Raw genomic sequence first — 12,631 nt, 5'->3', positions numbered from 1 at the left:
CTTGAGGAAGGAGGCAGACAAATCTCAGACTCATCTAAGATGGCAGTGTAGCTCAGTGGCTGGAGTCCTTGGAGTGTGCGTGCATCTCTGAAAGTATTCAAAAGTCTGCAGTAGCATTATGTCTCTGTTAGTGTAAGCATGTCTTTGCCAGTCCAAAACTTTCACCTCCAGTTAGGGGTATACTGGTATATACCAATGCAGTGAAGTACGGAACAGCACTGCTTGGAAACCTGTGTTGGCAGCGCTTGGACCACTGAGTTGCCACAGCTTCAGTGGGTGAAAAAACATTTGCCAAACCATTTGCATTTATTGCACATCTTCTTTTTCACTTGTGAATGGCTGTGTGATGTGCAGGGAAAATCCTGCCTGTTAGCTCTGATATCCCTCCTTGCATTAATCCCTGTACTGCTCTGTGGCTGTAGGTGGAGGATAACAGACGCTATCGACTACACAAGCTGACTGTGCAGGAGAGAGTGGCCACATCTCTGTACATCAACACACGCACTGTGTTCTTGAAGAGGATCCTTAAGCAAGGCCGTTACGTCCTTATCCCAACTACATACCATCCTGGCATCATTACAAAATTTATCCTGAGACTCTTCACAGATGTGCCATCAAAACTCAGGTAGGTTGCACTCACAGCTACTTGAGATCTTCCCTTGCCCACATTGGCTTCACCTCCTTAGAAATGGTTGTCTGGTTACCCTCAAATATCCCTGACTCACTAGCTCATATCACTCCAGAACCAGGTCCTTGAGATGGTCAGGGTCACCTCCAAGAATCTCCAGCTGGCTCACTGAGATTTTTGCACAATCAGGACATTTTTACTTAGGAACCTACTGGACAATTTAGTTTGGCTTCTGTAGTTGCCTCCAGTTCTAGATCAGAACACTGAGCACTGGTGCTTGCAGTTACAGTTGATACTGGTTATTTCTTTGACCATCTCCTTTGAAACCAGCGGTTGTCTGCAAGGGCAAAGCTAGTGTTTTGCCTGATGAATTTTTGTTCTTGCTTTGATTCTATTTTGCATGAATTAGAGGGTTTTTTCCACTGCTATTGCTGCTATGTGAAAGATGACACAAATTTGGTTTACTTTTCTTTGCTCTGTTTTTGTTTAAGTCTGCCATTTCTGTACCACAAATTTCTAAAACGGTAGATGAGGCAAGAGTACAAATCTCATGTTCTGAAAATGCCAGATTTCCACAGCCATTGATTGTTTGCTTGATATTCATTGCTTCGGTTGCTTTTCCTGTGATTTTTCAGGGAGCTGAAGGCAGATAAGCCTAAAATGACATGTTGGAGTCTTCTTTGTGGCTATCCACGCAGAGTCACCCAAATCAAAATTCACTCTGCAGAGGGTTTACAGAAGCAAGACAGATCAGGAGGTAAGTGCAAAGCAAGCCTGGGAGAGTGGGAGGGGCTTCTTCAGTCCTCTAAAGATGATCTGAGTTGATATGTAAGCAGTCAGAAATTATCCAATCAAACTGAAGATTTATGGGATTTTTTTCAGCACGTTGTAAAATCTGCTCAAAAGGAGAGATCACATGAATAAGATGATGCAAACCAGCAAGAGTTAAGTGTCATCTGTGCTGGTCCAGATGGGCAGTAGTAGCCAGACCCTCCTTAGAAGCTTTTTTGGGGATTAGTAAGAAATTCACCTTTCAAGGTTGTGTGTTTTCTAAATGGAAAATATCCAGGGAGACAGCTGAATCATAGAGACTCATGTAAGTGTATTACACTTACCTCAGCAATGTCATTCATAGCCTTCAGAGCACTTTGTTATTCATTGCCACAAGCTTAATAACACTTCAGGGAGGAAATTATGGTTTCCAAACAACCATTTTCAGCTGGGTAAACTCAGACAGGAAGAGGTTAAATGACTTGTACAGTACTGTGTATCTATACATGAAAGGAAGTGTCCTGAAGGACTCTAAAATGTCTTTCTGGCACCTGATGTTGACAGTTAATTAGGAGACTTGTCCAGTTGCCATTTGCTTCATCATTTTCTACTCCTGCTCTCTGTCTGTCAGCCTTCGTTTTCCATGACCAGCGCAATAGAAAAAGGTAGACACGTCCAGCACTGAGTGGCTGGTAGGGAGAAAGCAGAGGAGCAGAGATACTATGGTGAAATTGGAACAGGAAACTAAAGAGGTTCCTGAAACATCTGCTGTGTTTGCTCCAGATAACTCTTCAGCTCTCTTCACTTTAAGATGTGGAGCTCAGTTGCATTAACTTCTTGTGGTAGAGAAGGCATTAGGCTCAGACCCGTAGTACAGTTCATCTTCAGTCTCACAAAGCAGCTGCAAAATTTCTCCCATCAGCTGGCTGCAATTTTATTCCAGTCCCGTTTTCGTAGTTATTCCTGGCACCCACTAAGTGGTGACTGAAGGTACTTTTCACTATGAAAGCCACTTGAAGTCTGGTTGTCTCTTGAGGGGATGGGAATGTTGGAGGGAAGAGATATAGAAAATTGATTCCCTTAATTTTTTTTGGTACTTTTCTTGAAAACAGGAGCCACAAACACCTCAGTCAAACAAGTGGGTATGGCTCTATGTTCTCAGCAAGGCAGGATGGATGGGTGAGACTGAGGTCACTATATGTGACAAGAGTAGTGGAGCAGTGCATTGAAAAGAGGCAGTGTTTTCTTGTTCTTGCCCTGTGAAGGACATTTTCATTTTTAAGGGTGGTTTTTTTTTTTTTTTACTTTTAAAATTCCTTAGACATTTTTCTGTACCATTCCCTGCAGTAAAGCAATAAAAGCCAGTTCTCCACCCTTAGCATTTCACAATCCTTAGCACAATTGCAGCCTTGACAGGATCATTAGAAACAATTGCCTGCAGATGCCAAAGACCAGGCTTCAGCTCAGAGAACGTTGTAGGATTGTGACACAGAGTCTCAGGAATACACAAATAGGACTTACAACCAATGTCTAATAGATATTCAAACTACAGTATAGGCCAAATACCTTCAGGACCCAGTACCACCACACATGGTCAGGTTGAGTTGAAGCATCTTCTTCCACTTTGATTTCAGCATTCAGAGTTGGGCTGATGATTACCCTGACAGAATTGAAAAGGTAACCTGTCATGGGAAGAACTGTCTATAGGAAATGGACTCACAGATTTTCTGTTTAAATCTTAACAAAACTTGTGCTTGATTATTTTATCTGCTGAAAAAAAAAATAATGCAGAATTGGGTCGAGTGATACTATTTGTGAATTAGTATTGAATCCATATGAAAAAAATCAGTCTACCATTGTCAATTTTCTTCTGAAGTGTTTCCATTTTCCTGTGTGAAAGAATGTGCCATTTTTAAATTCATCAAAAATGTAAGGGGTTTTGAACACAAAACCTAAATTAATCTTAGTGTTTGAGTAAAACTTCACCAAAAAAGTTAAAATATTTTCCTTTTTTGTATCAACATAAAGCTTTCAATAAAAGCCTTTGTCCCTTTTCAGCCTGTAGTTCCAAATCTCATCTATTCAGGGGGCACTGAAGGAGAGCTAAGTTACTTCACTTCAGTACCTTCCCCATTATCTTGAATTCTGCTGTGACATGCCTGTTTGAATCTTTCTTTATTAACCTTTTTTTTTTTTCCTATAAGTATCTCCAACTCAAGAGTGCGTTCGTAGATTGTCTTGCAGAATGCCACATCTTACAGCAGCTTCAGACAAATGAAGTAGGGAAAGAGTGTAAATAAAAAACCGATGAAGCCAAATGTGCACTGCTGACATTTGTGCTACACAGTAAAACCAAGCTGTGTGATGATGAGGATAACGCCCATAACTGGCACTCTGCCTTCTAAGGACACCTTGCTGGGAAATTTGGCAAAGCTCCCAGTCGATACTAGAGTCCATTTTTGGTAACATAAAAAGCTGGGTATGGTACATGTTTCTCACATTTGGGTTATTTTTTTGTAGATTAAAAGAGTGGATATAGAAACTTGCTGAAGCACACTGTCTGACTGGATTGTAAATATACACTAGAAAGTAGTGTGTCCAGGGACATTAAATATTCTGTATTCTAAGATTGCTTCCTAATACTGCCACAAAAGAATGCAACTCCTTGTCATCTCTTGTCTTCTTTCTGGCTTCTCTGGATCCATGCCTGGACCCTCTCCCAAGCTTATCTCAAGTAGAAATAGCAGCCAGGCATTTGAAAAAGACCAGCTTTCTCAGAAGTGAGTTCAGACCTTGAAGTCACATGGGCAGTTACAGAAAAACCAGCCTTACCTGCCACTCCTGGAGCATTTCCTGATGTGAACTTGACTTAAAAGTCAGCAGCAGCCTCCTGTCCAATCAATACTGTGAGATGAGGGAAGAGGCCACACAGCAATTGCCATTGGGAGTGACAAGTAGAGGTTTCCTTTCAGGTTAGGCACAGTCAATATGTTTATTCAAGAAGAAAATAGGTAGATTAAGTGGTTGTGTTTTGCTGCTGCTAAGGGGACCTCACATAAAGGTCATGCATTTTCTGATGTGAAGGTTGATGGCAACTTGTTTCTCTGTGAGCTGCTGTATCTGATTAGCCCCACTGCATTTCATAAGGGTTTCCTCACTTCTCCTTTACCTTTTGATTTGCAGCATCTAAGCTCTCAAGCTGCTGCTTTTCTTATGCTCAGTCTCTGTCATCTGTATTCCCTCTGGTCCAGCCACCTGCCCCGTTTGTCACTATCATGCCTTAGCACAGAGAAAAGACAAAACTTAGTGATAAAGGAGGTGGTTGTGGTTCATTCTGAAGCTTCTTAGAACTGAGACACAGCATTACATCTCTGTGACAAACCTGAAAACATCAGGATGTCTCTGTTCTCTGACACTGGGGTAAGCAGTTGTGGATGGTAAGAGCAGCCTGAACAAAGATGGCTCTTTTTGATATTGCCTGGATAGTGGGATTTTAGACTTGAATGCGCTGTTCTTCACATAAGCCCACCACTGTCGTCTGAGAGTTGTGCTTAGTACAAATTTCTGAGTGATTTCTGAGATTTCTAAATCTGAATGCATATAGACTGCTTCTTTTGAGTTAGCTTGTTCTGAAGTTGATCCAACCATCTGTGAGCCAAGCGCAGTGGCAGCTTTGCAGGAAGATGAGGAAGCACTGTGTGCTTGGAGATTTTTGTCTCTCGTTCCCAAGTCTGTTTTAAAAATCACTCTCGCTACTGTCTGTCACTCTTTTTCCAAGAGCTTATTTTTGAGAACAAATCAGCTTTTGCATTTTTGAGTTTTCCCACTGAAATTCCATGTTGAATTTGCATATTTAATTGCCTTTCACCACTTCTTTTCTGAACTAGATATTGTGATGCCCAGTATGGGACATACCTGGTAAGCAGAGTATCTGGTACCTTTAAGGACAGTTGCCTTGGGAGCAATGTGAGAAATAGAAAGAAGGAGAAGGCAAAAAGCAGCTGGTCAATACCCAGTCAAAGCAAAGAAGGGAAGCAGAGAGAAAATGGAGCAAAGGTGGGGGGAGGATTTACTGATACCAGTGGAAAGACGCCCTTTACAATATATATTATATGTATTGCGGGAGAAGCTAAGAGGTATCACATGAGAAAAGACTCAACTGCAAAAGGGAAAACAACCTGTTGTAATTCCCAAGGCAGTGCTTGTGGCTCGGCACTGTGCTCTTTTTGACCCATGCCTTCTTCCAGTGACTGAGCTTGTCACAGCTTTCCGTATACTCTCATGTAAAACTGACCGAACTGGAGAAGAGTGGGAATGTCTCTGAGAAGTTTTTCTGTGATTTTTTGTGTTTGGTACAGTGCTGAAGGATGTGAATGTTAGCTCCTCAGTCCAGTTCTCAAAATAAAAAAAAAAAGTTAGCCTTAGACTACTGTGCATAGATTTCTTTAAGCCCTAGAAACATCATTACTGTTCAAGTGTTCCTGGCTTTTACAGATTGCAACTTTTTCCTCTGTGCTGTTCTTTCGTAAACCTTCCCAATGCAACAGCATGGCTGTAGGACTGAGACGAAATGCTTGTTTATGCTCAGTATGGTGTTCAAGGCATGGCTTGAATCATATGTGGGCCTGAGAACTGAACCGGGTCCTCCATCCACTGCCTGAGTAGCTCCAGTTGTTTTCATTCCCAGCTCATGATGAATACTAGGATGTTGCTTTTCCATGTTCGTAGCACTTTCTGCATTGTCTTCGTACTGTAAATAAACCAGGCCCAGAGCTGCAAAGAACTGAGCCAATTATAGTGAGAACATCCCTTGTCTCATCCCACGTGTGCAGCTCTCCCATTTCTTTCTTTTTTTCTGGAACTGGAGCCAGTCCTCCCAGTACCACTGACCACTCACCAATGCCTTCATAAGCTGTGCAGGTACCTTTCATGATCTTCTTCTGCCTCCTTTTTTTCTAGCTTTTTCTGAGAATTTGAATTTGTTTCTTTCGAATGTTAGCTTTCCTTTTCCTTTCACTTAGCAAGTCCCTTCATTAACAGCTCCCTCATATCCCACAGATACGCCTGTTACCTCTTTAAGCTCTGTGTCCTTTCCCCCCCTCTTCTTATGCCCTTTATCTCTTAATTACTGTTAATGATCAGATGTTGCTTTGCTCTTTGCCTTCAGCCAAAGTACTTGACACCATTTCATGCAAGACCCCATTCTATTCAGATCCATTTTCCAAATCTCTTTGCAAAGGGCTTTTCCATCGCTGATTACACAGCGTGGTGCCGCCCCATGCCCCAGAGCTAAATCCACACATGCAGTGACACAGAAAGTAATTGCCTATCAGAAAAGCCAGTACACTACTACCTGCTATAGAAAGTGTGAGATGTTGTCAGGGTAACAGGCCTCTCGCACGTCTGGCCAGGTGCAATCATAGTGCAGCATATGGAAAAATCTGTTTCTTTCTTATAAGTGGAAGTAGCTCCTTCTGTTTTGGATGTAGCTGTTACGAGGTTTGTTTGCGTGAGATGTTGGTATCCATTCCTGTAAATGAGTGACATGTTTGAGGAAAATCGTCCTGGGTATGAATTGTTAAAAAGCAAAAGCTGCCTTAAAATTATGCTGCCTTACGGCTGTTATTCCAGTGGTGGCATTTTCAAGTAGATGGTGACAAAATGTGTGCAAGAAATGATCATAAGTGACATATGTACACACATTCAGTGGGTTTATTTAAAATCCGTGTCTCAAAAGTAGCAAGGTATGGAAAAACAGATATGCTGTCATTAACAGCATATGGAATGGACAGGAATAGTTGTGTTGAAATACGAAAAAATGGTAGTGCCTGTGTTTAATTAAAAGTTAATTAGAAAGGGGAATGTTCCATTCTATTTGAGGATAAAGATGGGTATTTCCAAATCAGTTCTTGCTCCCTATTGGAATAGAAAGAAAATATTAGCATTTATAACAAAGTAAAAATGTTCAGTGTGAAAACAACAAAGCATTTCTAGAATGTTTGTTCAAACCAGTGTGCTGCTACAAAATGTTTTTGCAATTTGGCAATATTTTACTTTTTGGAAAAGACACTGCTTCTTGAAAACTACCTCCTAACACTAGTACTCATATTGGAATACAGTAGACAACACTTTGAAGCTAGACAGTCTAAAGGTTGGCACTGAGATGTGCATTCAGTGATCTAAAAGCAGTTCTGTGCCTTTCCTGTCCTTGCCCTCTGTAGGAATTGTGGACGATTAACAGTTTTTACCTTCCATTTTGGCCCAGGCGCCCAGAACTACATATCAGATTGCGTATGCACAGCTGCATTTTGGCTCTCATATCTAGAGCAGTGTTGGGGAGCTTGGAGTGTCACTTTGAAGACTTTCTCTTAGATGAGCCAGGAGGATGCACAGCAAGGGAATGTGGAAAGATCGCAATCCCAGTCTAGGAGTGAGCTGGTTTCACAGGAAATGGCACGTGGTTTCCAGCTCTGAGGATCTGCTTGTTAGAAGAATGAGGTATTTCACCCCTGCTGGTGATGTGCAGGTAGCAGTGGATGTGATGAGTGCTGGCACCCAGTTCCTATGCTCAGTAGCAGTGGTGCTGCCAGGCAGAGGGAGGGGATTGCTTCTGCTGGGTTTCTGGTCAGGTCTCAGCTGCCATTGTGAGCTGTGCTGCTGGTTGTGTTTCAGGAGCAGATCCCTATGTGCTTATCAAGTGTGAGAAGCAAAACATGCGCTCCCCTGTGCAACACGATACAACCAGTGCCATCTTTGACATGCAAGTGATTTTCTACAGAAAGAACATTGACAGTCCTATCATTGTCCAGGTGAGATAAGCCATGCAGGGTGGGCTGCTAAAGGGAGCACAACATCACTGGGCTTGATGTGATGCTAACTCTTCCTTCATATGACTGATCCCAGGATAGAAGTGTGAGAACCTCTGCTCCCCTTCCTGGGCTATGCCTGGAGCTATTCAGCTGCTCTACTGATTTTCTAGTCCAGGTCTCTTCCATAAAACAGCAACTGATGACACTTAGAGATCAGAAGGCATAGTTCATCCCAAGGCTTTGAAGGAATGTACAGAACTACCATTTATTTCATTTGATACCTGACGAAACAGAGACAAAGAAAACCCAAATGTTGTCCAGAGTCAGTGTTTGAAATTAAACCAAAGCTAAAGCTGTTATTAAGTGTTTTTTTTATCTTGAATTCTAGTCCTGTGGGAACCAGACCACACTGTTTACCTCAGCACCAGCTGGAGAAAAAAAGCTTGGTATTTAGATGAGGCTGTCCAGGAAAACAGTGGGAGAGTGGAATGGCATTTCAGTTTGATGCACACAGTTGTTTAGTATTATATAATCACTAAGGACTATGTCTTCTCCATCAGTGTAGGGAGATACTACAATGCATCTGTGAGTCAATTCACTGTGGCACATCAGTGCCAGAAATCAAAATAGCTTTATAACACTGTGTTACAAGAAGAGATACTTTTCACTGCCTGATGCAGTACTAGTGCATAGTGCTTCTGTGCCATAGTGTGAACTAATAGGTATATTCAACAAATACTATAAATCGAAGGAGGATGATAGTGTTGTCCCCCAAACCACAGACTGTAGTTATGGATTAGAGGGAACTGATACAGTAGCTGATGGGACATGGTCTGTGTTCTTGGCATGTGCGGGATTGTTCAATCCTGAGTATTTGATTTACACATGGGACCTCACCGCATCTCTCTATGGTATGCAGCTCCAAACACTTTGATTTTTCCAGGATAACTGAAAGTTAGGTACTAATGAACTTCACAGACCAAACAAAGACTGGCATGTGTGACTAGCAGCAAACCCCACTGTGAACACCATTTCAGTTGCTGCTTGCTGTGTGCCCAACCCCATCCTGAGTAGGGACAAAGGACATGTCCAAGGACTTCAAAACCACGTCTGTCCCTTGCTTTAGCAGTGTGGACCTGGCTCTAACACAGTCAGAGGAAAAGCACTGAAGATGCTGCAGAGGTGAGCACAAGCAGGCAGAGTGGCACAGACAGGCTGGTTGTGTGTAGGTTTTTATTGCTGATGAGCTCAAACAGGTAATTTTTATTCCTCTTCTAGGCAGGCTGTGACCTAGAAAGCAAAAAGCTGCATTTAGCTCCTTATTTGCATAGTGTATGTAAACGAGCATGCAAATCTGGAATCTCCCACATGTTCTCTAGACACTTAGCTAAATTTAGATGTATGCCCCCTCCTCACTGCTTTTTCAAGAGGTTAATGAGGATGACCCTCCTGCAGCACCACCCTTTCAGGTGGAGTGAGAGAGAAGCGCTGCTTCAGCTGGGTTTATTTCTGTTCCCTTGTTTCTAGGTCTGGAACAGCAACATCTTGTGTGACCAGTTCCTCGGACAGGCAGTGCTGGCAGCTTCACCCAGTGACCCCAGAGAAGAGCAGACTCTGCAGCTCCGAGGAAGAGGCAGCCGAGAAGCAGCCGAGGTGCCAGGTCACATCACCGTCAAGGTTTTTTCCAGCGATGACCTCATGGAGCTATGAATACCAAAGCCCCGCAGAGCCAGACAGAGCTGTCACCTCGCAGCAGGGGGGCTTGTCTGTGCTTTCTGTGTGAATGACTCGGGAGCAAAGGTTGCACGTAATCATAATCACTTTAAAAAGAAAAAGCCCTCTAACTCTGCACATTATCATGGATAATGGGGAAAGAGGCTTTTAAAGAGGGAAATAATACATATTTATACATATATACATTCATGATACAGCACATACAGTAGAAGAGAGGCCAAACGAAACGTTAGCAGATAAGCTGTTGAAGATGTAACCATCTTCCCCAGCAGCATCTTTTAGGAGCTCTTGGCACATAAGCGGGAAGCACACATGACTGTTCTCACAGGTTCTCAGCACGTCGTTGTCTGTTCTCAGTAGTGGGACTGGATGGCGGCAGGAACGGCTCCACCGCCATGGTCGTGTACCAGCAGGTTGGGGGATGGCAAGCACAAGGTGGATTTGTAGGACTCAGTCCTTGTTCACTGTTAGGCTATATTTGGGAGGGGGATTTTTTTAAGCATATAGGCATATACAATTCTTGATGAATTTCATTGTTATTGCTACAAATCAGATATTTCTGTTCCTTGGTGGAAATGTCATTACTCAAGCTGTTCAGTCATAGGTCATAGCCTTAAGACCAGGCGCGCCAGGGAAACATTGAAATAGAAGGGCAGGTCTTCCAGTGCTTGTTTGAACACCAGAGCAAATAAGAGCTTTGCCTGCATAAAGACTCTCAGATTGATTTTCTTATTCTTCTATTCTCCAGCTCAAGCTGATGACTCATGGGTTGGTATCTCTGGCCAAGAGAAGGGCACCTCACAATTCAGCTGTGGTTTTGCTCAGAGGACAAATTCAGCAATGGGAGCCTCCTTGCTAAGGAGGCTTTTTTTAATCCACATGATGCTAAAAATGGAGTAACAGTCCCTTTCCTTCATTAGCTGTGATGGGTAGCACCAGACTGAAAGAGGACAAAATTAGCTCATGACAAGGATGGGTTTGTAAAACAAAGATGCTGTGCAGATTTCACTCTTGAAATTTTGCATCGGTTTATTGCTGACAGAGCTGACATCTTTGGTGAAGTTTAACTTGGGTATAATGGGGGACTGGTATTGTTTCACATTTCTATTCAAGGCAGGGTTCCGGTACAAACTTTCTTCTAACTTTTTCATGTAGCGCGATGCAGGGTTTCCTCACCGTGGACACTTCTGTGTTGTCAAGTTGTGCAGTGGTTCTGGCGGTGTAAGAGACTCACTGTGTTACACCTCTGGGAAATGGATTTTATATGGTTGCAAATTCTGGTCTTGAAAGTGAAGTTAAAGAGCCTTTTGTACAGCCAGGAAATTTGGATTTCTGTGTGCCTTGTAACCACTTCAGCCATTTTGTGCAATTTTTATAATTTATGAAATGGCCCTCAGTAGAGTTAATGTTTTCACGAAAGGTTTTTAAATCTCTTCAGGGCTCCAAAAGGATCGTTGCCGTGGTAGGGAATGCTTTCTCTGACATGCTGGAGATGGAGTGTAAGGCTATGAATGATATTATACTGCCATCAGCTTAGTCGCACATACCAAGTACCTAAATGCCGCTTTCTTTTTAAATAGCTTGGGCTCAAGCCATTTTGCACGCAGAGCTTTTGTCAGATGTGAGCTACAGGCGGCTGACAGCCCCACAGGCAAGTGTCATTCTTCTCTGCAAACTCATAGCTTCAGAGTTGCTTACTCTCAGATATGTTTGTAAACTGTGTTTTTTTTAGAAAAGCATGAACTTTCTGATACAGACCAGAGCTGGGGCCAGGCACACGGGGGGCTGCAGCTCGGTCTGGGCTGCCCTGGCCCTGCGCTGAGACCTGTTTGCCCCACTTTTCCTCACACCCTGCTTAATGCCGTGATGTCTGCTTCTCAGCAGCGTGGCTGGAGGGGTGACCGCAGCTCCTTGGCTCGCCTTCTCCGTACGGGTGGAGAGCACCATCCTGGCATTCCAGCAATTCGTGGGGCAATGGGCGTGCAGGAGAGCGCACTGAGGCAGAGCAGAACAGGTCGTGTCGCATAACCCCTGTTTCAGACAGGCTTTTCTCCAGGGGCTGTTCCATATGAGATGGGTGCAGTAAGTATTTTTTAACAATAAATGATAACTTGTGGGAAAATGAAGGGGTTTTTTATGAGGCACTGCATGTATGTACACACGTGGGCCACCTTCAACAGAGAGTTTTGGCCCCCAAAATTAAAGCAGAGGGAAATATTGGAAAATGTTTCATTTCAGCCTTTCTTTACTTTTCAATATGAAGTGATCTAAATAAAAGATTAACAAAAAAAAAAATGTGTTCAGTAATTTCTGAAATGAAATAGTTGGTTTCCGATACAAGAAATCGTGACCCCAAATGAAATTTTTCAGCTCATTCAAAAAGAAAAATGTGTCTCTTAACTAAATCTTCACCATTTCTAATTCTCGCCCTAGGGTGGCTGCAGGGTAGACAGACAGCCTGACTGTCAGCATCAGGCTGGGGTGCAGCGGATGTCCCAGAGTACAGAGGAGACCAAGAAGATGATCCGAAGGCTAGAACACCTCTGCTATGGAGACAGGGTGAGAGAGTTGGGGTTGTTCAGCCTGAAGAAGAGAAGGCTCCAGGGAGACATTAGAGCCCCTTCCAGTTACCTAAAGGGGCTACAGGAGAGAAGGGGAGGGACTTTATCAGGGAGTGGAGCGATAAGAC

At 43.1% G+C, this 12,631-nt stretch overlaps 1 protein-coding gene across 3 annotated transcripts in view; it reads left to right on the top strand.

Moving 5' to 3' along the window:
- The window catches only part of CAPN6 (calpain 6), a 54,824-nt gene extending 42,613 nt beyond the window's left edge, over positions 1–12,211 (top strand). For 2 of the 3 annotated variants that reach the window (XM_074147253.1, XM_074147252.1), the window contains 4 exons: positions 423–625; positions 1,264–1,385; positions 8,075–8,208; positions 9,736–12,211. In XM_074147253.1, coding sequence (XP_074003354.1) covers positions 423–625; positions 1,264–1,385; positions 8,075–8,208; positions 9,736–9,918 — 642 coding nt within the window. In that variant the 3' untranslated portion in view covers positions 9,919–12,211. Of the gene's footprint in view, positions 1–422; positions 626–1,263; positions 1,386–8,071; positions 8,209–9,735 lie in introns of all 3 variants that reach the window. The other variant, XM_074147251.1, reaches the window with a different exon arrangement.
- The last annotated feature ends 420 nt before the right edge of the window (positions 12,212–12,631 follow it).

Source organism: Numenius arquata, chromosome 5, assembly GCF_964106895.1.
Source record: "Numenius arquata chromosome 5, bNumArq3.hap1.1, whole genome shotgun sequence".
NCBI lineage: Eukaryota > Metazoa > Chordata > Aves > Charadriiformes > Scolopacidae > Numenius > Numenius arquata.
This window is presented reverse-complemented; position numbering and strand designations above follow the sequence as displayed.